The 24,065-nt window shown below is 45.7% G+C and overlaps 1 protein-coding gene across 1 annotated transcript in view; it reads left to right on the forward strand.

Annotated features, from left to right (window-relative positions):
• Window positions 1–2,625: 2,625 nt before the first annotated feature.
• The window catches only part of KPNA4 (karyopherin subunit alpha 4), a 52,639-nt gene continuing 31,199 nt past the window's right edge, over window positions 2,626–24,065 (forward strand). The window contains exon 1 of the mRNA XM_049785903.1: window positions 2,626–2,709. Coding sequence (XP_049641860.1) covers window positions 2,641–2,709 — 69 coding nt within the window. The 5' untranslated portion in view covers window positions 2,626–2,640. The remainder of the gene's footprint in view (window positions 2,710–24,065) is intronic.

The following is a 24,065-nucleotide window of genomic DNA, read 5'->3' on the forward strand; positions in this document are numbered from 1 at the left end:
CTGGATCGGCTGCTTGCAAGGCAAACGCCGCTGTGCTCTCTCTCTCCGGGCCCGATTTTTAAAAATTTTTTATTTATTTATTTTGCATTGATTTTTTGTTGTTGGGCCACACCCTGCAGTGCTCAGGGTTGCTCCAGGCTCGGCGCTCAGAAATTACTCCTGGCAGACTCGGGGGAAAAATACTGGATGCCAAAGATTGAATCCGGGCTGACAAGAGTGCAAAGAAAACGCCCTATACCCAAGGCCCCGGCTCCTCCATTGTGCATTCTTATTTTAACTTAACTTATTCTTTGGGGAAAATTTATCATACGCTTCACGTGTGATTTAAGTTTGGCGCCGAACTGACATTCATATTAAGCGGGAGAACTGCATGCAAAGTATTTAAAGGCGCAGTTTCCCTTTGAAATATTTTCTCTCTTCTCATCACCCCAGCGGTGTGCGCGAGCACAGACAACAACCCGGTTGGAGCCAAAGGGGGTTAAATTGTTCCAGTTTGGGTCCCCTATTCCTGCCTCACCAGCTTCTTACAAAATTTCCCTCCTTCACACTTGAGTTCACTGTAAAGCACACACAGTTTGGATAAACTATTCGCTGCTACACGCTTTTTGATTTTGGTTTTTGGGGCACACCGGGCAATGCCCAGAGGTTGCCCAAAGAGCTCTGCTTTCAGGAATTAAATCCTCGCATTGCTCAGAAGGGAAGCCGAAGTGCAAACCCAGGCCGGCCGCGTGCAAGGCGCACCCCCTCTCCTAAATGCATCCTTTTTTCTTTTTTGGTTTTTGGGGGTCACACCCGGTGACGCTCAGGGGTTGCTCCCGGCTGTGCATTCAAAAATCCTTCCCGGCAGGCTCGGGGAATCATATGGGATGCCGGGATTCGAACCACCGTCCTTCTGCATGTTATCTCTCTGGCCCCTAAATGCTTTTTTTTTTCTTCCTACATGCATTTGTAAAACGACTTCCTTTGGCCTGCTTTGCTTTGCTTGCTTTGCTAGGGGGCCCCGTCCGACGATGCTCCAGGGGGCCTTAGATGGGATGCTGCAGATCTGGTGGGACCTGATGGGCGACATGCCAAGAAAGCGCCCTGTCCTGCTAGTTGGACCGCGGGGCCGGCCCTTCGGAGTGCTTTGCAACGGTGCTAGTGCAACTGCATCTCTTCTGCCGGCGTCTCCCGAGTTTCATTCGCTCAGCCGGCCACATACATGTGGCCTTGTCCCCTCAACCCCAAGCCCCAAGATCAGCCCCTGGTGGTCGCGGCGGCCTGAGTCCAAGAATCCGCGTCCTCTTCCAGGTTCCACTTTCCATCCCCCGCCATCCTCAGAAGTGACACAGCGGAGGGGCCCCTAAGACCGGCGGTGTAATCAGAGCGGTCTCCGGGTGTTCTAAGAGGGAATGAGTCCGACCCGACTCCCCAAGAGCAGGCGCGGCACCCCAAAGAAAAAACACTCAACGCCCTTAGAAAAGCCCAAAAGCCCCGGATGTGCCCGGCGGTCTATAGGGAAAAACCCGGAAGCCGCCGCTTCCCCAGCCCACAGAGACGCTCCCGCAGCTCGGCCCGGCGGGCACGTGGTCGCAGCCACGCCACGCCTACCCCTCCTCGCCCTGCCCGCCGGCCCCGCCGCGCGCCTCTGCGCTTACTTCCGCCTTTCCGGGCCCGCCCCTTCTTCCCAGCAGCTCCCGCTTCCGCTTTCCATCCACTCCTTCCCACCCGCCCCGCCTCGCTCTCCATCGCCCTTCCTGATTGGTCGAGGCAGACGGGAGCGCGGACAGCCAATCAGAGAGCGCCGTTGGCGAGAGTGGGCGTGGCGAGGCTGCCTTGCCCTGGGCCGAAGAAGCACTTACCGCCGCCGCCCCGCCCTGCCCTGCCCTGCCCGCCGGCCCTCGCTGTGCGCCTGCGCACCTCCTTCCGCCTTTCCCGGCCCCTCCCCTTTTTCCCAGCAGCTCCCGCTTCCGCTTTCCGTCCGCTCGGTCCCACCTGCCCCGCCCCGCTCTCCATTGCGCTTCCTGATTGGCCGAGGCGGCCGGGAGCGCGGACAGCCAATCAGAGAGCGTGGTTGGCTATAGTGGGCGTGGCCCGGCGCCGGGCCTCAGAGCGAGGCTGCCTGCCTTGCCCTCGGCCGAAGAAGCACTAGCGGCCGCGCGCCTCGGCGCCTCCTTCCGCCTTTCTTGGCCCCGCCCATCCTTCCCAGCAGCGCCCGTTTCCGCTTTCCGTCCGCTCCTTCCCACCCGCCCCGCCCCGCTCTCCATAGCGCTTCCTGATTGGCCGAGGCCGCCGAGAGCGCGGACAGCCAATCAGAGAGCGCGGTTGACGACAGTGGGCGTGGCGAGGCGCCGGGCCCCAGAGCGAGGCTGCCTGCCTTGCCCTCGGCCGGAGCACTTGCTGCCGCCCGGCCCGCGGAAGAGGGTCTCGGCCGGAGCGGGGGAGGCGAGCCGGAGAGGGTCAGCCCGGCGGGAGGGAGCGAGGACGGGACGGACGAGGCGAGGCGAAGCTCGTAGCCGCGGAGAAGCGCGGGTGGCGGCGGCGGCGGCCCGGTTCCGGGAGTGACTGCGGGGCGGCGAGGCGCGGCGCGGCGCGGCGAGGCGCGGTGGTTGGGGCGGATCCCGGGCCCGGGCGGGGAGGGAGGGAGTCGCCGGCCCGGCCATGGCGGACAGCGAGAAGCTGGACAACCAGCGGCTCAAGAATTTCAAGAACAAAGGCCGCGACTTGGAGGTACGCGTTGGGGTCCGGCGATCTCGGGGCGATCTCGGGGCGCTGGTGGTGGTGATGTTGGGGCGCGCCGGCCTGCGCCTCGGCGGCCCGCCGGGGAAGTTTAGTTGAGCAGCGAGGCCGGCCGCGGCCTACACGCGGCCGCCGGGGCCCGATCGGGAGGCAGGAAGGAAGTTGCCCCGGCGAGGCACTTGCTGGGGGGCCCCGCACCCCGCTTTCCAAGCGCACCCCGGTCCACTTCGCTCTCCCCCGGGCCCCGATCGCTCGCTCGCCCGGCCTCTTCCCGAGCGATCGGCGCCCACAGGGCTTTGGACCGAGCTGTCATCCTGGGGGGCTGCGGAGCCCGGCCCTACTGGGCCGTGGGCCTGCACCCCCTTTTTTTTTTACCATGTGGGGTCCTGGGGGAGGCGACAGTCTCTCTCTCTCTCTCTCTCTCTCTCTCTCTCTCTCTCTCTCTCTCTCTCAGCAGCAGCTAGCTGACTGCTGGTCACCGCGGCGTTTGGGGGTGACTCCTCGGAGGGCTCCCGAGTTGCCAGGGGGAAAAGGGGGTGTTCTGTAGCTGGATCCGAAGTAGCTCCTTCTTCAAGGGGAGATGACCCAAGTTGTGGGTGTGGCTTTTTTTATTTCTTCTTCTTCTTCCCCCGCACCGTGTCGTCCATCTGGTATGAGATGAGTGAGATCTTCCTTCACGTGCCCCCGGCCTCTGGCTGAATGAATTCGGGGTGTTTGCCACCCTGAGCTCGGGATGGGTGTGACTCCCCGTTTATGCTGTCGTCCCCTAGTTCTTGCCGATGGATTCCTAGTTTTAGGGACTTTAGGGCTTTTCATAAAGTTCAGGGGTGGTTTTTGAGATGGCCCCGAAATACGATCCTCTGTTCCCTTTTTTAAAGGGAAAAATTGTCTTATATTTTTAAAAAGTAATTCTCCATTTTCATTCACATGCCCTAAGAAATACTTAAATGTATTTACTATTTTAGTTCATTGTGTGTCTCCTTGATGGGTGGGGTAGTTACTATTAGGAATATAGAGAAAAATAAAAATTACCAAAGCATGGATACTAGGGATTTGCAAAACGAATCAAAATAGCACCTCAGTTTAATTCGCCCTCACCTCCAATATCTGGCCTTTTTGGGGGGGGGGTTTAGACAGCTTCAAGATAATGTAATTCACATGTCATATACTTGATCCATTTAAAAGTGGCTGTTCGTGTTCTCGCCACAATCAGTGTTGGGCATTCCTCAGCCCTTACTCAAAATCTAAGACCAATAACAGTCTCTCTATTCCCATTTACTCTCTTTAGAGTAACTTGCCTTCACTATAGCACATAAATGAAGTTCCACAGCATGGCATCCTTTGAGCTGGTTGCTTTCAGGTAGCATGTGTTCAAGGTCCCTGTGTTGTGATCTACAGCACTTTTTTTTGTGACAGAACAATATCCCAGTACATGGGTGGCACACACCCTGTTTTGTTTGCCATTCATCAGTTATGCAGCCTTTTTTATTTTTTTAAAGTTTTGTTTGTTTTGTTTTGTTTTTTTGGCTACACTGGCGATGCTCAGAGTTCACTCCTGGTTTTGCACTTGGGTATTGGCGATGGTAGGGGATGCTGGAGTTTGAACTCCATGCAAAGCAGACACTATTCTATCTCCAGTCCAAAATAAAATTACTCTTTTGTTTTGGGGCTTTGGAGCGATGCTCAAGGCTTACTTTTTTTTTTTTTTTTTTTTTTTTGGTTTTTGGTTTTTGGGCCACACCCGGCGATTCTCAGGGATTACTCCTGGCTGTCTGCTCAGAAATAGAGAAATAGCTCCTGGCAGGCACGGGGGACCATATGGGACACCGGGATTTGAACCAACCACCTTTGGTCCTGGATCGGCTGCTTGCAAGGCAAACGCCGCTGTGCTATCTCTCCGGGCCCAGGCTTACTTTTGACTCTACAGTCAGGGATCACTCCTGGCAGTGCTCTGGGACCATCTGCCTGACGGCAAGCACCCTACCTACTATATTATGGTTCGGGCACCAGTTTTCTGCTTTTTTGATCGTGCATAATGCTGTTCTGAACACTTGTGCATGCGTTATTGTGTGGATTTGTAGTTTCTTTTCTCTTTGCTTCTATACTCAGGAGTGTGATTACTAGATCCTAGATAGATATTAGCTTCCTGTGTGTAACCTATTTGGGGATTGAAAAACTTTTCTGAAGTGATTCTTACTTTATTTTCCTTTTTCCGCATGTACATAATATTTTACTTTTGGTAGAATAAATTGTTGCCTCTAGTAGTACAATATTAATGATAAAGTGTTTTTTGTTTGTTGGTTTGTTTTGATTTTTGGGCCATACCTGTGATGCTCAGGGGTTACTCCTGGCTTTGCACTCAGAAATTGCTCCTGGCTTGGGGGACCATATAGGATGCCAGGGATTGAACAGAGGTCTGTCCTGGGTCAACTGCTTGCAAGGCAAATGCCCTATCACTCACTGCCTCACCTCCAGTCCCTAAAATGTTATTTTAAAATAACAACCATTTAGACAAATGTTTTTGAGTATTTAGTGCTTTTGGGTCTCCTTTGACTTGGATAACCTTATATGTGATTACTTTAACAATACTTTTCACAAACTCAACTCAGTGGAAGAGCCTGTGTTACTCTCAGTGGATTAATTCCGTCATACATGACTAGAGTGAAGCAAGGCATCTCATTCTTTTCACTGGTTGGTTGCTTGGCTGTGTTGAGTACTAAATACACTCCGTGTCTCAGGCGCTCAGACTGTAGGCTCCTTTCTTTCCTCTAAAGGTGATTTTTCTCTGTGCTGCATTAATCCTAAGAAAATCTACTATCTTGTTTCTAGTAATGGCTATGCCATTGGATTAGTGAGACTTTTTTCTGTTTGTCTTATCCTACTTCAAAATCCAGTTTTTCTGTTTATTGTTTTGTTTTGTTTGTGCCACACCCAGTGACACTAACGGGGTTACTCTTGGCTCTGCACTCAGAAATCGCTCCTGGCTTGGGGGACCTTATGGAGTGCCTGGATTGAACCCAGGTCCATCTTGGGTCAGCTGTGTGCAAGGCAAACGCCCTATCAGGGGTCCTCAAACTTTTTAAACAGGTGGTCAGTTCACTGTCCCTCAGACCGTTGAAGGACCGGACTATAGTGAAAATAAAAACTATGAACTAATTCCTATGCACACTGCATATATCTTATTTTGAAGTGAAGAAACAAAACGGGAACAAATACAATATGTGGCCAGCGGGCCATAGTTTGAAGACCCCTGGCTTGTATGCATGCCGTAGGATCCTTCAGTTTGTATTTTACACTTTCAGCATAGTTACATTGAACTTCCTACATTTTAGGTGCTTTAGAGGCTCATGTAGCTAGCTGGTGGCTGTCTTGTTCAACAGCACAGATCCAGGATAACATTTAGAGTGAGATCTTTGTGGCATTTTCCTGCTTGTTCTAACATCTTTTGATTCACGATTAGAAAAGTGCAAGATCCTAGGGTTTAATTTCATCTGTTAATTTTATGATCTTGAGAACATCAGTATTTTGTAAAGACTTAAAGCTCTAGGCATTGACTTCTTGATTGTCGGGAAGATTAATGTTTTAGTGTTAGGGGTACTTGGCAATTCTCTGAGCATTTTATTACAGTCAGCTTTACTATTTTTGGAGGTGTTTGGGGGAGAAGAGAGGAAGTGAATATGATTCTGTAGTTGATTTTCTTTTTTAATTTTTTTGGGGGGACGGAGAGATAGCACAGCGGCGTTTGCTTTGCAAGCAGCCGATCCAGGACCAAAGGTGGTTGGTTCGAATCCCGGTGTCCCATATGGTCCCCCGTGCCTGCCAGGAGCTATTTCTGAGCAGACAGCCAGGAGTAACCCCTGAACACTGCCGGGTGTGACCCAAAAACCAAAAAAAAAAAAAAAGTTTTTTTGGGGGAGATACTCAGGACTTATTCCTGGCTCTGCACTCAGGAATTTCTCCTGGCATGCTCAGGGAACAGTTTGGGATACCAAGCATTGAACCCAGATGGGCTGCCTGCAGAGCAAAAATGGCCACTGTGCTATCTGTGTTTTTACTCCAGCCCCTCCCGGTAATTAATCTTCCCTGACTTGCGATTGCTGTGATTTTTCTCTGTGTACATATATATATGACTTAAGTTAGATTGAGTTTACAGTTAGTTCATAATTGATTGGCAGTTTAGGCACAGTGAATTAGCACTCCTTCAAATCTAAGTGTTAGAGTTGAAACTTATTCATAATTTTTTTTTTTTTTTTTTTGGTTTTTGGGTCACACCCAGCAGTGCTCAGGGGTTACTCCTGGTTCTATGCTCAGAAATCGTTCCTGACAAGCTTGGGGGACCATAAGGGATGCCGAGATTTGAACCACCGTCCTTCTGCATGCAAGGCAAATGCTCTACCTCCATGCTATCTCTCTGGCCCCCAAACTTATTCATAACTTTCAATGGGATACTCACATTTCTCTCTTTTTTTTTTTTTTTTTTTGGTTTTTGGGCCACACCCGTTTGACGCTCAGGGGTTACTCCTGACTATGCGCTCAGAAATCGCCCCTGGCTTGGGGGGACCATATGGGACGCCGGGGGATCATCGAACCGCGGTCTGTCCTAGCGCTTGCAAGGCAGACACCTTACCTCTAGCGCCACCTTCCCGGCCCCACATTTCTCTTTATTTATGTTATAATTCTGTATCCTCTAAAAATGATAATGTTAACTTCCTGAAAGACTTGAAAGCATTGAAAAAGTCATGTCAGAACTGTCAGATATTCAGGTCTTGGCTGTGGTGCCACAGCTTGTTAGAGGGGCACCATTCTTAGTTTGAGAATAGTAACCATAGAGAACCTGTACAGTGCAATACAAGAGGGGCCAGAGAGATAGCACAGCAGTAGGGCATTTGCCTTGCAAGCAGCCAACCCAGGACCAAAGGTGGTTCAAAGCCCGGCATCCCATATGGTCCCCCATGCCTGCCAGGAGTGATTTCTGACCGTAGAGCCAGGAGTAACCCCTGAGCGCAGCCGGGTGTGACCCCCTCAAAAAAAGTAAAAAAAAAAAACTTTATTTGGGGGGAGGCCACACCCGCAGTCACTTAGGGGATTACTCCTGACTCTGCTCAGAAATTGCCTGGCAGGCTCTGGGGACCACATGGGATGCCGGGGATTGAACCTGGGTCTGCTACATTCTAGATCTAGACAAACACCCTACCTGTTGTACTATCGCTCTGGCCCATTAAAATACTGGAAACTGGTTACCACATAGAAAAAATCTGGAATTAAAAATAAAAATGCCTCTGTTGGCAAGTTAGAATGACTCTTATTTGTTTAGAAATGCTCTTGGCAATTTGTGCAGAGAAAAAGGCATTGTTAGGCTGTTAAGTCTTGGTAGCTTTTAGAGACTGACCTCTCTCATCACGAATCTTGGAACATATTACTGTACTTAAAATAACTGCCGTCTAATTTTTCATATAAAGTCACAAGCATGTGATCAAGTGAAGTATCTGATTGAAATCTTGTTGGGAATTAAGTAATTGTTTTTGTGCTTCCTGTCAGCTTTTCTGATTTACAAGACAACCAACTTAAGATTACTTGTTGATAATTTTCTTAGAGATAACAAGACATCTCTTTAATAGCCCTGTGTATTTCAATTGAATGTACAAAGCATACTGGGTAGCATTATAGGAATGGGTGAGTTTTTAAAGAATGTTAACTACTGTTGGGGGTCAGGGTGATAGTACAGCCATAGGGCACTTGATTTCATGACCCAAGTTCAATCCCCAGCATCCAATATGGTTTCCTGAGCCCACCAGAACAGAGCCAGGAGTAAATGCCCTATCTGGCCTCTAAAAAGCTCTCTTTATGAGCATTAAAGATACATTAAATTTAGTATCTTAGATATCAAAACTAAGATTTAAAAGATATCGCTTAAAAATAATTAATCTGGGGCCAGAGTGATGGCACAATGACAGAGCGTTTGCCTTGCACACTGCTGGTCTAGGACAGACTGGGGTTCGATCCCCCAGCATCCTATATGGTCCCCCAAGCCTGCCAGCGGTGATTTTTGAGCACAGAGCCAGGAATTAACCTCTCAGTGCCACCAGGTGTGGCCCAAACTGCGCTCCCCCAATTTTTTTTCTTTTCTTTTCTTTTCTTTTTTTTTTTTTTTTTTTTGGTTTTAAGGTCGAAGCCAGTGGTGTTCAGAGCCTAATCATGGCTCAGAAATAGCTACTGGCAGGCTTGGGGGACCATTGAACCCAAATCCTTCCGGGTTAGCCTCATGCAAGGTGAACCTGTGCTTTTACTCCAGTTCCATCTTGTCTATTTCTGAATTCAGTCTTTAGTGATTTGCCTTGTAGGTTGACATATATGAATCATAGTCTAACTTCAGGTAGGTGGAAGGGAGAGTTTTAGTAGCTCTTTTAGGCCATTATGGAAATTATTTTATATTATACCATTATTTTACAAGAAAGGTTTTGAAAAAAAAATTTGGGGGGGCCACACCCGGCGGTGCTCAGGGGTTACTCCTGGCTGTCTGCTCAGAAATAGCTCCTGGCAGGCACGGGGGACCATATGGGACACCGGGATTCGAACCAACCACCTTTGGTCCTGGATCGGCTGCTTGCAAGGCAAACACTGCTGTGCTGTCTCTTCGGGCCCCAGGTTTTGAAAATGTAGTTGAATATAAAATCTGAAGCATTTGGTGAATTTCTTACTTTCTCATTAAAATTCCTTAGATCTGGGGGACAGAGAGATATACAGATGGTACAACAGGTAGTTCATTTGCCTTGCACACAGCCATGTGTTTGGTCCCCAGTACCCTTTATGTTCTCCCAAACTCCAGGAGTGATCACTGAGTACAGAGCTAATAATAAGCCTTGAGCACTGCTGGGTGTGCCCCCTTTCAAAAAAAATAAATAAAACCCTCAAACCAAAACCCAATAAAATTCTTTTGGTTTATTTTATACTTAGAATATTTGGAATCTCTTATATGCACCTGATTTTGTAACATGTATTGATCATTTAGAAAATATTAACTCAGGGACCAGAGAGATAGCACAGTGGTAGGACGCTTGCCTTGCATGCTGCCAACCCCAGGAGGGACTTGTTCGATTCCCAGCATCCTATTATGGTCCCCTAGCCTGCTAGAGTCAATTTCTGAGTGCAGAGCCAGGAGTGACTCATGAGCACCTCTGGGTGTGGCCCAAGAACCAATCAATCAATAAATGAAGTTTAAAAAAACATTAAGGTACATATATTTTAAAATACAAACACATCTTATGATATAGTGAAAATATTTACAATTATTATCATGATATATATAAATAAATATATATACTTTCTGAGAAATTTTAAAGTACTGGAAATCTGAGCTCTTTTTTTCAATGTTCTGATTTTTACTTGAAATCTCAAATTTTATCACGAGCAGCAAATACTGTAAGTTGTTTTCCTCGAAGCCATAAGCTTACTTGGCTCATCTTTTGTGAAAACATGTCAGACACTGTCTGAATAATTCTAGTCTGTCTGTCACTCACTGTTAAAGGTAAAATGGTGTGCTGAGGACAGAAAAATGGCTGATTCTTTTTGCAGCTCAGGAACACAAAAAGTCTTTCTTGAGATAGTCTTCTGACTGTAATCCCTACTTACCACAACACTTGAGAAAGAAGAATCCTGTTGTTTTTAATAAAAGTAATTTTTGGTTTGGTTTGGTTTTGGGGCCACACCCCGGGGCACTCTGGGGTTACTCCTGGCTCTCCTCTCAGAAATCACTCCTGGCAGGCTGTGGGGCAACCCACCATATGGTTGGGATGCTGGGAATAAACTTAGATCAGCCGTGTGCAAGGCAACCCTACCTGCTGTGCTCTAGTTCAGGCCACAAAAGTATTTTTTGCTGTTTTATCAGTGTTTTTTTTTTGGGGGGAGGGGGCCACACCCGGCGATGCTCAGGGGTTACTCCTGGCTGTCTGCTCAGAAATAGCTCCTGGCAGGCACGGGGGACCATATGGGACAGCTGAATTCGAACCAACCACCTTTGGTCCTGGATCAAGGCATCTCTCCAAGCCCTTTGCTGTTTTATCAGGACATTCTTTTTGTATTTGTTTGTTTTGGTTTGGGGCCACACCTGACTGCTCAAACTTAGTCCTGGATCTGTTCTCAGAAATCACTTCTTGCAGGCTCAGGGAACCTTCTCGGATGCCGACTGAACTTGGGTCTGCCCCATGTGAGGCAGCTGCCCTTTCAGCTGAGCTATTGATCTAGCCTCTTATCAGGACATTGTTTAACTTGAAAATATTTACTTCTATTCATGCTAAAGTGTCAGCAGTTGTATCCACTGCATTGTGTGGCTGTGTTAATGTTACAGAGTTTTGAGAGTAACATTGTAGAAAATATTTTGCACAACCTTTGAACTCGTGGAGACCCTTTGACCACACTTTGAAACTCATTATCTTTTGATTTTTATTCTTGCGATTATAATCCTTCAGGGAACTAACATTTTTCATTAATAAAGACTTTTCTTTTTTGTTTTGTTTTTGGGCCACACTCGCAGGTGCTCAGGGTTACTCCTGGCTGTCTGCTCAGAAATAGCTCCTGGCAGGCACAGGGGACCATATGGGACGCAGGGATTCGAACCAAACTGTGCTCTCTCCAGCTCTGTAATAAAGACTTTCTAAAGGCTTTATGTCATGGTTGAACCCAATATGGTTCCCTGAGCAGCATTTGGTGTGGCCCTCAAACATGGTAAATTAATTAAAAATAAATACTTAACAGTATCTGCTATATCTAGTATGTGAAGACTAAATGAAGGTCTTTATTTCTGCCCTTTTTTAAAATCAAACATTACATCTAAATTAACTCTGTGTTCCCTGTTAGACTTGCATTTTGTTTGCTGTTCTGTGCACTGTAGTCCAAATCACAGCACATGAATTGGAGATTTACTTTTCTACCTTACCCCTTAAGAGAAAGCCTACTTTTACTTTCTCCTGCCTGTTTAAAACTGTTACGAAATTCCTCATTTCTGACATTTCTCTAATGTTTTACTCTAAGTAGGTTTGTAAATGTAGGTTTTGTAGCTTCAGCTACAAGATAATAAATTTTTACTAGAAAATAGCTCTAATTCAGCCTATTTAGTATACACAATGAAAAATAACTTAAGGTCATAGAAAATTTGCTGGTAATACAAGACTAGTTTGGGTGCTTAAAATGCTAAATTTGGGGCTGGGGTGATGGTAGAGTGGCAAGGTGTTTGCCTTGCCCACAGCTTACCCAGATTTGATCTCTGGCAGCCCATATATCCTCCAGACCCACCAGGAGTGATTTCCCCCCCCTAAACACAGAGCCAGGAGTAAACACTGAGAACCACAAGTTGTGGCCCCCAAACCAAATAATTATGATAATATTCTAAACATATGGTTATTGTTCTACTAGAAGAAATTTTGATTAGTTGCTACTTTTACCAAAATGTTAATTACATTCCTGTGAATATAAATTTTCTAGCATGTATCTTGGGAAATCTAAATTTGTTTATTTTGTATTTTGGGGGGCCACATCTGTTGACGCTCAGGGGTTACTCCTGGCTATGCACTCAGAAATCGCTCCTGGCTTGGGGAGATCATATGGTATGCTGGGGAATCAAACTACGATCCGTCCTAGGCTAGTGCTTGCAAGGCAGCTGCCTTACCTCTAGCGCCACAGCTCTGGCCCTGGAAATCTGAAATGTTATTAACAGAAGTCAGACTGCTAAGGTAATGGGACAACGGGACATGTCATAATTTGGTGGTACACATTTGTTTGTGTTGGGATGATTCGGTGGTGCTGAGGAGCTACCACTGGCTCAGTCCATGGGGTCACTTTTTTTTTTTTTTTTTGGTTTTTGGTTTTTGGGTCACACCTGGCAGCGTTCAGGGGTTACTCCTGGCTCTACGCTCAGAAATCGCTCCTGGCAGGCTCGGGGGACCATATGGGATGCCGGGGTTTGAACCACTATCCTTCTGCATGCAAGGCAAACGCTCTACCTCCATGCTATCTCTCCATCCTTAAGGGGTCACTCTTTTTACTGAGACCAGGACCAGTTGAGGGGACTGCAGTGCTGGGTATCAAGTGCAGCCCTCCCACATGAAAGCTTGCATCCTGCTCTTTGAGCTTTCTCCCCAGCCCATAACAGATGTTGTAGATATTAAGGAGTAAATCATATTCTCTCAGTTTCTTGCTCTTTAATGCAAACTTTAATTGCCTAGTAACTGCTCTTATTACTTGTACTTTACTTTTACTTTTAATAAGGGCCTGTCTTTGAAGTAAGCCTTAACATTTATCCAGTTAATAAAGATTGAATCTTGTAAGCTTTCTTTTTTTTTTGGTTTTTTTGGGCCACACCCGGTGACGCTCAGGGGTTGCTCCTGGCTATGCACTCAGAAGTCACTCCTGGCTTGGGGGACCATATGGGATGCCGGGGATCGAACCGCGGTCCATCCTAGGCTAGCGCAGGCAAGGCAGGCACCTTACCTTTAGCGCCACCACCCGGCCCCGAATCTTGTAAGCTTTCTAAGTAGTCTCTGGGTTTCAGTAAATAGGTTCTGCCTTTGCTACCTATCCTGTGTGCCTGGTTCTCTTTGGTCACTTTCCGCTGCAAACACATATCTGAAGACGTTCAAATAATTGCATGTGGGTTTTGTTGAATTGTTCATTGAATAACCTAATTCTTAGTTCTTTAGTAAAACCCAAGTTTTCCTGACTCTTTTTAGAATAGTGACTTAAGGACCATGGAAGGAGGAAGGAGCATAGTATAGCTGATAGGGTGTTTGTCTTGCACATGCTGAGTGGGGAGATGGGGGGGTGATCCCCAAGCCTCAGCAGGAGTGATCCCTGAACACAGAGCCAGGAGTAAGCCCTGAATAGTGACCCAAAACCAAAAAATTTAGAATATCAATAGTGTGGGGGAAAGAGGGCCCTGGGGCCAAGCCAGTTTCAGTACCATACTTTCTTTTTTCATAATTTTGATTCTGAAAGTTAGATCTGATAACTTTAGACTGAAAGGACTCATTTTTATATTCTGTATTTTTTGTTTTAGGGAACAGAAACTCAGCTCAAGTTAGTTGAAGCAAATGGGGGACTCCAGCTCTCATAGCCTGGGAAGTCCAAGACACAGCTGGTATTTATTCTAAGTAAGGGTTACAGTGAAAGCCTAGGATAGGAGGACCTGATCAGGGGCTAGAGGGTAGCACAGATTTGCCTTGCACGCAGACAATCCAGGACAGACAGTGGTTTGACTCCCAGCATCCCATATGGTCCCCTATGCCAGGAGGTATTTCTGAGCGCAGAGCCAGGAGTAACTCCTGAGCACCTCCAATAGTGACCCAAAAATACAAAAATACAAAAAAAAAAAAAAAACCCACAGAGGACCTGATCAAGAGGATCTTGTAGGCAGAGGAGTACCAGTCTGTGTGCTAGATCATGTGCTAGCCAGTCATATATGTATGTTTAGTTCTCTGTGTGGTTCAAGGGATAGATTTGCCACAATAATGAGTTTTATAGAATAATAAAGAGAGGAAGAAAGCCTACTGAAATCAAACTTACAAAAGTGCAAGTGGTAAGTCATCTGCCTTGTGCGTGCTAGCCTAGGATGGACCGTGGTTCGAATCCCCCAGTGTCCCATATGGTCCCCCAAGCCAGTAGCGATTTTTGAATGCATAGCCAGGAGTAACCCCTGAGTATCACCAGGTGTGGCCGAAAAACAAACAAACAAAGACAAAATCACCTTAATCTGAAACATGTAGAGTGATTTCTTATTTCCCTTTCATTATTATGTGGCAGTGTTGGTTGTTATCAAACATCTTATATTAGTGTTCATATCTTTTTTTTCCCCAATTTTTTCCCAGTTTCCATTTGTTCTGTAGGTTTGTAATAATAGAAATATTATCTTTAAATGATGAAAAATGATATTTTTTATTAAAAGACAAAAAAACACATGGTTGGTATCATTGATCATTAGGAAAATACCGATGAAAACCATAATGAGGGGCTAGGGATCTAGTGTAGGAGTAGAGCTAATACCCCACATATGTGTTACACATGGCTTACACCCCTCACCCCACAAACTAACAGCAGAACAGAAAAACTAACCAGTTCTGGGTTTAAACAAACATAGCCAAACTGAGATAGCACTTCATACTTAGCAGACTGTTAATACACAAAAGGCTTAAGTAATAACTGGCAATCATGTAAACAAAAATATATGGTTGGTGGGAATGTAAAGTGGTGCAGTCACTTTGGAATGTAGTTTGGCAGGGCCTCAAAAAAGTTAATCAGTTAACACGCGACCCAGCAATTTCATCCCTTGGTATTAGCGCAAGAGAACTGAAAACAAATGTCTTTACAAAAATCTATGTGAATGTCCACTTTATTCATAATAGCCAAAACCCGAAAACAACCCAGATATCTTTGAGCCAAGAACTGGATAAAGAAATGGGGGTATATAAATGGAAATAACTCTTTCACTGAAAAAAGAACCATGTACTATTACATGCTACAACATGGAGCCACCTTGAAAACATGCTTCCTGAGAGCAGTAAGTCCCAAAGATTGTGTTTTCTATTATTTCAATGACTTCAGGATAGAAAATCCATAGAAATATAGGCAATTAGTTGGTTGCCAGGGACTGACAGGAATTTGGTCAGCAAAGGATTTGTCATCCTCTCTGAGGTTTTGTTTTGTTGTAAATCGTGAGGCTAGAGCAGTGAATAATACCAGTTGAGTTTCTTTTGGAGATTATATTAAAGCAAGTCAGCTCTCAGATTCAGGCTGTTAACTAGCGAATTTTGTGGAAAAGCTTGATTGTTGGGACAGGAAGGCTGAATATCTACTTGCCTGTATGCCATTAGGAAAAGTATACCCAATCGGGTGCACCTTAGCAGTGTTCAGGAGGCCAATAATATTCAGTGCCACACCCTGAGGATGCAGTGCTGGGACCTCAGTATTGTACCTGGTAGGGCTCACGCCGGGGTCAGCCATAATGCAAGGTCCATATCTAAATACCTGTACTGTCTCCTAACCCCTAGATTAATTCTTTCAGTCTCAACTTCAGGAAAATTAAAATTTCACTTCAGTGGGCTTTTGCTTTCATGAAGTTTTCAAGAATGCAAAGAGCACATTCAGACTTTTCTAGTGTTCTGCCAGCCACACTCGCTTACCACATTTTGATTTTCCCTGGTTCTTCTGTTCAGGTTCTGTTGAATCCTGGTCAAGCTAGTGCTGTCTGTCTTCATTGCTAGCCTGTTATATTGGTTTAACCAAATCAGATAATCTAGACAAAATGGAGACATTCTAGAATCACACAGTTCACCTGTCCAAGTCTGAATGAAAAAATAGGAAAGATGAATAACCTGTAACTAGTAAAGATTGAATCTATAACCAAAAGTCTCTCAAGAGATTGAAAGTCCAGGGTCTAGGGCTTCAGTGGTGAATTCTGTGAGCCACTTAAAGAAAAGTTACTATCGGTGCTCTCAAGTTCTTAAAACAAACTTATTTTATGAGGCCAACTTTACTCTGGTACTAAAGCCAAAGATACAAGAAAAAACTACAATATCTATAATGAGTAGTGTTTCAGATATCCACAACACAATGAAATAAACTGAATTCAACAGCATTTAAAGATTGTAGACCATGACCAAATAGAACTTATTCCTGAAATTCAAGTTTTGTTTAGTATACAAAGTCAGTGTAATATGACACATTAACAGAGATGACAAATCAGAAGCTGGAACTAGTACAGCGGATAGGGTACTTGTCTGCATGTGGTCAACCCAGGTTCTATTCTAGCACCACATATATTCTTCCCTCAAACCTCCCCAGGAGAAAGTCCTGAGCACTGCTGGGTGTGGGAAAAAAAAAAAGAAAAGAAAAAACTTAAGAAAGAGAAATTTGACAAACCACACAATGGTTTCCATTGCAATAGAAAAGACATTTAACAAAATTCAGTGCTCTTTTCTATAAAAGAAGAACACAAGTCAACCAAAAAATGGAAAGGGCCTGGAAGGCTTACTGACTATTGCTGACCTGGGTTCAATTCTTTGGCACTGCATATGGTCTCCTGAGCTCTGCCAGGAGTGATCCCTGAGAGCAGAACCAACTGTAAACTCCTGAGTGTTGGCCACCCCTGACTCACCCAAATCATATTAAATAACAACAAGAAGACAAGAAGACACAAAAACCCTAGAAAATAGCAAGTGTAGGTAAATTCAGAGAAATTGGACCCTTTCTAATGTGATGGAAAATGGTCTAGTGATTCTTCAAGAAATTAAAAAAGCACTACTGCTTTTTTAAAAAAAAGCATTAATTCCATTTTTGGGTATATACTCAGCAAACTTGAAAGAGACTCGAGCCAGAGCAGTGGTGCAAGCAGTAAGGCATCTTGCCTTGCCTGCACTAGCCTAGGATGGACCAAGGTTCGATCCCCCAGAGTCCCATATGGTCCCCCAAGCCAGGAGTGATTTATGAGCGCATAGACAGGAGTCCCCTGAGCATCACCGGGTGTGGCCCAAAAACAAAATAAAGAGAGAGGGACTCAGAAATATTGTGCATATATATATATATATATATATATATATATATATATATATATACACACACACACACACACACACACATACACACACACACACACACACATATATATATATATATATATATATTCATGGCAGTTATGCACAATATCAATCCAAGTATCCTGGCACCTTTTACCTGTTTGAACCTTGAAGATCAGTGTGATAGGGCAAAGAAAGCAGATCCTTAGTCTGCTTGTGTTATGTATCTCCAGTAATCAGTTTCCTGGAAACAAAGTAGCTTTAGAGTTGCAGTGGAAGGGAAATAGGGAGGAGTCTAAGGAGAGCAGAATTTTATTGGGTATTTGAAAAGAATTTGAGTGGTCAGTAGTAGCACAACCTTGTGAAAGAGCTTCACTTTACTGAACTCTGCACTTGAAGTGATTAAGATGAAAAATTTTACATTGAGAGATAGCAAAACGGTAGGGCTTTTGCCTTGCACACAGCCGACCCAGAACTGAAGATGGTTTGAATCCCGGCATCTCATATGGTCCCCAAGCATGCCAGGTGCGATTTCTGAGTGCAGAGCCAGGAGTAACCCTTAGTGCTGGGTGTAACCCAAAAACCAAATAAGTAGACAAACAAGCTGATTTTATTGTCATATCTTAATAGTTTTTAGTTTTTAGTAATTTGTTTTTGTTTGGTTTTGGGCCACACCTGGGCCATTCTTCAGGGCTTACTCCTGGATCTGTGCTCAGGCATCACTCCTGGCAGGGTTGGGGACCATCTGGTATACCAGGAATCAAACCCAGTGTACAAGGCAAGATCCCTACCTACTATGCTATCTCAGCTCCTAAAATTTTTATAATTAAAAAACATGAAAAAATGCTGCCAGGTTGTCTTTGTACTTACTTGAATTGCTTTGTGTGTATATACATGTATATGCAATGTTTAGAATGTTGAGGAAATTGTTACTGTTAATTGTAGGAAAAGTACTAAAAACTTTTACCTACTGAAGTAGAAAAGGCATTTAATCTCTAGAACCAATCATAGTGGTGAACACAAAAGTACAATCTTTTATTTAAGGATCTGCATTCCTTTCAGATAGATCAGATAGATGTAACATTCTTCTATACCACTTACTTGTTTGGATCCACCCCTCCCCACACCCCCCCCCCCCCGCACCTGCTGGATTTTTTTTTTTATTTTGTTGTTGTTACTTTTGCTTGAATTTGGAATCTTGTGACCTTACTGCAGATAAAGATGTAAAAATACAGGGTGATCAGGGCCAAAGTGCCAGAGCAGTAGGTGGGGGAGCTTTGCCTTGTGCACGTGGCCAGCCTAGGTTCAGTCCCCAGTGTTTCCTATGGTCCCCCAAATGCACTAAGAGTGATTGATTCCTGAGTGCAGAGCCAGGATTAAGCCCTGAGCTTCACCAGGTGTGACTTAAAAATAAAGAGAGGAGAGAGGAGAGAGGAGAGAGGGAGAGAGGGAGAGGGAGGGAGAAGGAGGGAGGGAGGGAGAGAGAGAGAGAGAGATTTTGAAAATTTATTTTCTGAAATGAGTTGTTTAAATACCACAGGGATGGAACAGGGAGAGATTAAAGTCCCATAAGTTAAGAAGGATTTATGCATCCGAGCCCTGTAAAATGGAATGGATCATATTTTACTTTCTATGTATGGGGGAGGGGTGCATAGTTTGTTTTGTTGTTATTTGAGGTTTCAGGTTTTTTTATTGGGATATAATGCAAAGTAATTTTCTTCTGTATTTGCTTTAGTAAAAACCATAAGATCTAAAATTAGCTTAACCTGGCTTCTGAGACTTTGGGAAATTGTAGGCTTAGTGTTGGTTAATTGGCTTTGTATAGAACTATCCTAATCATCTTTAGCCTGAGTGATAGTACAATGGGTAAACTAAAATTGAGGGGTATGGGGAATTTAGAAGTAATCACATTCTTATTTTTCCTAGCTTCTGACTGAAACATTTCCTTTACCTAAGAATATAGGGACCAGAGTGATGCTACAGAACACAGATACAAGGGCATTTTCCTTGCACACAGCTGACCCAGGTTCAATCCCTGGTATCCCATATGGTCCCCCAGGTATCCCTGGAGTGATTCCCGAGTGCTGAGTCAGGAGTAACCCCTGAACACTGCCTGGTGTGGCCCCAAACCAAAACAAACAAACTAAAAATAGAATAAGTAATTAAAGCAGTATTTGCTTTGGTGGAAGTTGTGCCCACCTTCCTTTAAGCAGTTCCTTTTTAAGTCTGTATTATTATTATTATTATTATTATTATTATTATTATTATTATTATTATTATTATTTAGGCTTTTTGGGCCACACCTGGGGACAATCGGGTTATTCCTGGCTATGTGCTCAGAAATCGCTCCTGGCTTGAAGGACCATATGGGACGCCAGGGGATAGAACCATGGTCCGTCCTAGGCTAGCGCCAGCAAGGCAGACACCTTACCGCTCCGTGCCACCACTCCGGCCCTGTATTACTTTTGAAAAAATCACTGCTCGTGAATTCTCTTATTTTGTGTCTTCGTATTTAATTTTTTTTTCTTCCCCCCCTGCGACCCCCAGAGAGGGACCCCCGACCCACGGAAGTTGTTGGAAAAGTGGTCGCTAGTTATTCGTAGGTTTCTCCAGCAGCTCCGGTCTTTTGCTGTAACAAAACTGTAAGAAGTTAATAGGATCAGGCTCAGGACAACTTATGCTGATCAAGAGCAAGTTTATTGGGGCGTATCTTGCTTATATAGATAGCGCACAAAGGGGGCGTGTCCAGCCTGTCAATCAGGCTTGAAACAACGGCTTAATCCAAATAAGGCAAGGTCTAACAGCATATCTCTAAATTTTTCCGTTGCTTCATCTTAACCGTACATTTTTTCTACATAGCTTAACGGCGCAAAAATAGTCAGTGCTATAGCAGCACTTGCTACCAAGAGAGCGATCTCTGTGCCCACCAGGGCAAATGTAGATGGGATGGAGGCTTAACTCTGTGCGGGCAGAAGGGTTGTGGCAGCCCGCGAAGCGACCTTTGCCACAGCTTACGAAGGCGGTGTTCACTGGTTTGGTTTGGGGCATTAAATGATCGGGTGTACCCCAGCTTTTGCTGGCTCCTAAGGCCAGGGCACAGAGATCTACCAGTAGATTAGGCCAGGGGATGGAAGCGGCAACTTGGGAGGTGGCATTGGGAACGTCGCCAGCTTCATTAATAATTAGCCAGGTGTAATTAAAAATTTGATAAGGGGAGCCTTGAAGGGACACAGGCAGGGTACAAAAATTAATAATCAAAAGGGGAAGGAAAATGGTGTTTGCCAGGATGTCATCGTCTTGCAAGGCAGGGGTCGCCCAATCAGGATCCAGCGCAATTAGGCGATCGGGTGAGTCAGGTGAGTTAGCAGCTTCTGTGGGGAAAGCAGAAAGATCCTCAGGGGCGCTTTCCCTGGGTGGGTTATATAGCTTAACCAGTCTTTCTGGAAGCCAGCGCGTTTCATTATTGTCCGTATTGTGAACACAGAGCGCGTTTCATTATTGTCCGTATTGTGAACACAGACGTGTCCTTTACCCCAAATAAGAACAGGTTGAGGGCCCAGCCAACGGCCGGTATAAACATCTTTCCAAAGAACTTGTTGGAAGTTTGTTTGTGTGGAGGAGTGCCATAACCTATCAGCTGCGGATCGGCTGGCAGTATCCAAAGAAAGAAAATTAAGCACAAAAAGGGCATGATTGAGGAGGAGGCGATGTTTGCCTTTGCGAGCATACAAGGTTCCGCTTTCGGGCGATAGTTTAAAAAGCATATTTTTAAGAGTCAGATGAGCACGCTCAATTATGCCTTGGCCCTGGGGGTTTAAAGGAATTCCAGTGTTGTGAGTGATGCCAAATTTTGCACAAAAGTCTTTAAATTTAGAACTGCTATAGCCAGGACCATTGTCCCTTTTAATTGATAAGGGAGTAGGTAGGATGGTAAGACAATGCAAAATGTGAGCAACAACATTGCGTGTGGCTTCCCCAGAATGGAGGGAGGCACAGAGAAATCCACTGTATGTATCAATGGTCACATGAATGTATTTTAGATTGCACAGTTAAGCCTTTAATGGTAGCGGAAGCTCTGCCAATGATCATAAAGAAGGTGTTTGGAGGAGGAGGGCCAAAATCGCCCATGGGAATCAGCTGTATACCATCTTCCAGAGTCAATATTCTTGGGGAGGAGGCGCAGAGGTCCAGTCCTTCACTGCCTGCGGTGGCCCGGACAAGGGAGGCTGTTGAGGTGGCAACAAGTGGCAGGGGACCAGTGTCCGATTGGGAGGGGCTTGAATTTGAGGGGCTTGTGAGAGGGCCACAAATTGAGTTTGATGAGTTTGAGGACTTTGCTGCTGAGCGCATTGTTCCTTATTGCAGAGAGGCCGGCTGTTCCCCGAGGCCAGTTGAAAAGCTACTGGGGCAGGGGCCCGGGGCTGTCCGTTTCCCTGAACCGGAGGGAGGGGGTTACCGGCAATATCGTGGGTGGAACCGCAAGTAGAAGACCAGTGGCGACCGCGGCGACAGGGCGGACAAAGAGCGGGACAGGGATTTTGAGAAGTGGTTTGAATTACTGGAGCCTGTCTTTTAGGACAGCAAGAGGCAAAATGACCAGGCTTACCACATTGAAAGCAAGTTTTTCCTTGATTCTGTCCTTGAAAGGCCACGAGGGCTTTAGTTATTTTATGGACAAAGGGATCAGCATCTCTACACAGGGAGATCATATCATGGAGGGTTTTTCCTCTTTTTTTTTTTTTTTTTTTTTTTTTTTTTTTTTTTTTGGTTTTTGGGCCACACCCAGTAATGCTCAGGGGTTACTCCTGGCTATGCGCTCAGAAGTTGCTCCTGGCTTGGGGGACCATATGGGACACCGGGGGATCGAACCGCGGTCCGTCCAAGGCTAGCGCAGGCAAGGCAGGCACCTTACCTTTAGCGCCACCGCCCGGCCCCCGGGTTTTTCCTCTTAAGTTGCCTTGAAGGCTGCTTTTACAGGCATCGTTTGCATTTTCAAAAGCAAGTTGTTTTACTAGGGCATTATCAGTATCTGAGGCAGGGACCCCTAAAATTCTTTCCACAGCTTCTAGGAGACGAGATATAAAGCTGTGATAGGGTTCATCAGATTCCTGAATAATTTTTGCTAGCGGGCGCAAGGCAGGGACTTCCACACCTGTAGGGCAGCCATGGCTGTGCTGGTTAAAACGGGGCGAGAGAGTTTTTGTTGTTGGGATATGCGATTGTAAGGGACGGAGCCTGATACTTTTGCAGCGGTTCATGAATTCAACTTCCCAAAGAAGGTAGATTTCATATTTAAGGGCAGTTTTAATGATTTCTCTCCACTCAAAAGGCATGACAAGACCGCCACCTCCCATGGCTTCTAAGCAGGAAAGGGTACAGGGGGCTGAAGTGCCGTAGGTGTTTACGGCTTTAAAAAGCTCATGCAGATCTTTCTTATTAAGGGTTTTATATTCCCTAAGTTGGTTTAAAAGCGGACTTTCGTCTATATAGTCTGTGGAGCCGCTAGGGGCTGGATCGGCAGCAGCCGCACCCTCAGTTGTGGTGGGCTCTTCTACAGTTGCATCGGGGTCAGGGTTCTGCCTAGCCGTTGCCTGGATCGAGGTTGAGGAAGACGGCTGGGCTGTGGGGCTGGAGCATGGCGGGGAGGTTCTTCTTCCCCCTCTTCCTCCATACCACAAAAAAGAGGGAACTGAAATTTGGGCTGATCCGCGGCTTGAAGCCAGGCAATCTGTTGTTCAAGACTCTTAATCTCCCTTAAATCTTGTAATTGTGATCGAAGCACTAATTTTCGCTTGCACAGTTCAGCGGAGGCTGGGCAAGGTTCAGGAATAAATTGCGGGGGGGGGCAGTAATAGGGAAAGGTTGTAGGGAGGGGATTCAGAGATGGGGGGATAGTTTTGGTGTTGGTAGGTGGCGGCCTTGTCCTCCAACTCTTGGGCATCTGTGGGGTCTAGGGGTTCCTGTGGGGGTGCGGATGCAACCGTGCTAAGAGACGGATAAATGCTTGAAGCAAAGAATCGAACTTTTTTGGACAGAGAGGGAGCCTTGGGAGCTACCGAGGGGGAGGAAGCAGAATTGGAGAACTGATCAGGGCTATTTTTAGAAAGGTTGGCAAAGGAACTAGACTGCGAGCAAGTGCGAGAGCACTCATAGGAGGCAAGCTGTAAGTGACTTTGGGCTTCTTTGAGAATACTTTCACTTCGGGGATTAACATTTGCATTAACTATAATACCTTTTAAAAGTTCCCAATATTGGCTCATAGTCCTTTTGTCAGTTTCATCCCCATGAGTTTCAAAATATTCAGTAAGCTCAGTTCCCACCTGGTCCCAAGTACTACGGACTATCTTGGGGCAGGTAACAACGAACCACGGACACACTTCATGGACAAAGACCAAAAATTTTACAAGATCTTTCTTTTTAACCTTTATGTTCCTATCTTGTAACTCCTGTATATCTTTAATAAATTTGGCTTCTTTACTCAAACTAGTCCCCATAGTGGGGAGATTGATGGGACGGCAGTTATTAGTTGCAACTATTGGACTGACTCTACTCCGCGCCACCCAGGGGGCTTACCTGGCGTCTTATGAGTAAGCTCCGGACTCGTTTCCGTCTGCCGTCCAACTGGTGGTCTATGACGTGAGCCCCACGTTGGGCGCCACTTGCAACCCCCGGAGAGGGACACCTGACCCGCGGGAGTTGTTGGAAAAGGGGTCGCTAGCTTCCCACACTCCCCCTAAAATTTTTTTAATATGGGGAAACCAAAGCATATGACTAAAAGAAAAGACTATT

Source organism: Suncus etruscus, chromosome 13, assembly GCF_024139225.1.
Source record: "Suncus etruscus isolate mSunEtr1 chromosome 13, mSunEtr1.pri.cur, whole genome shotgun sequence".
NCBI classification, from domain to species: domain Eukaryota; kingdom Metazoa; phylum Chordata; class Mammalia; order Eulipotyphla; family Soricidae; genus Suncus; species Suncus etruscus.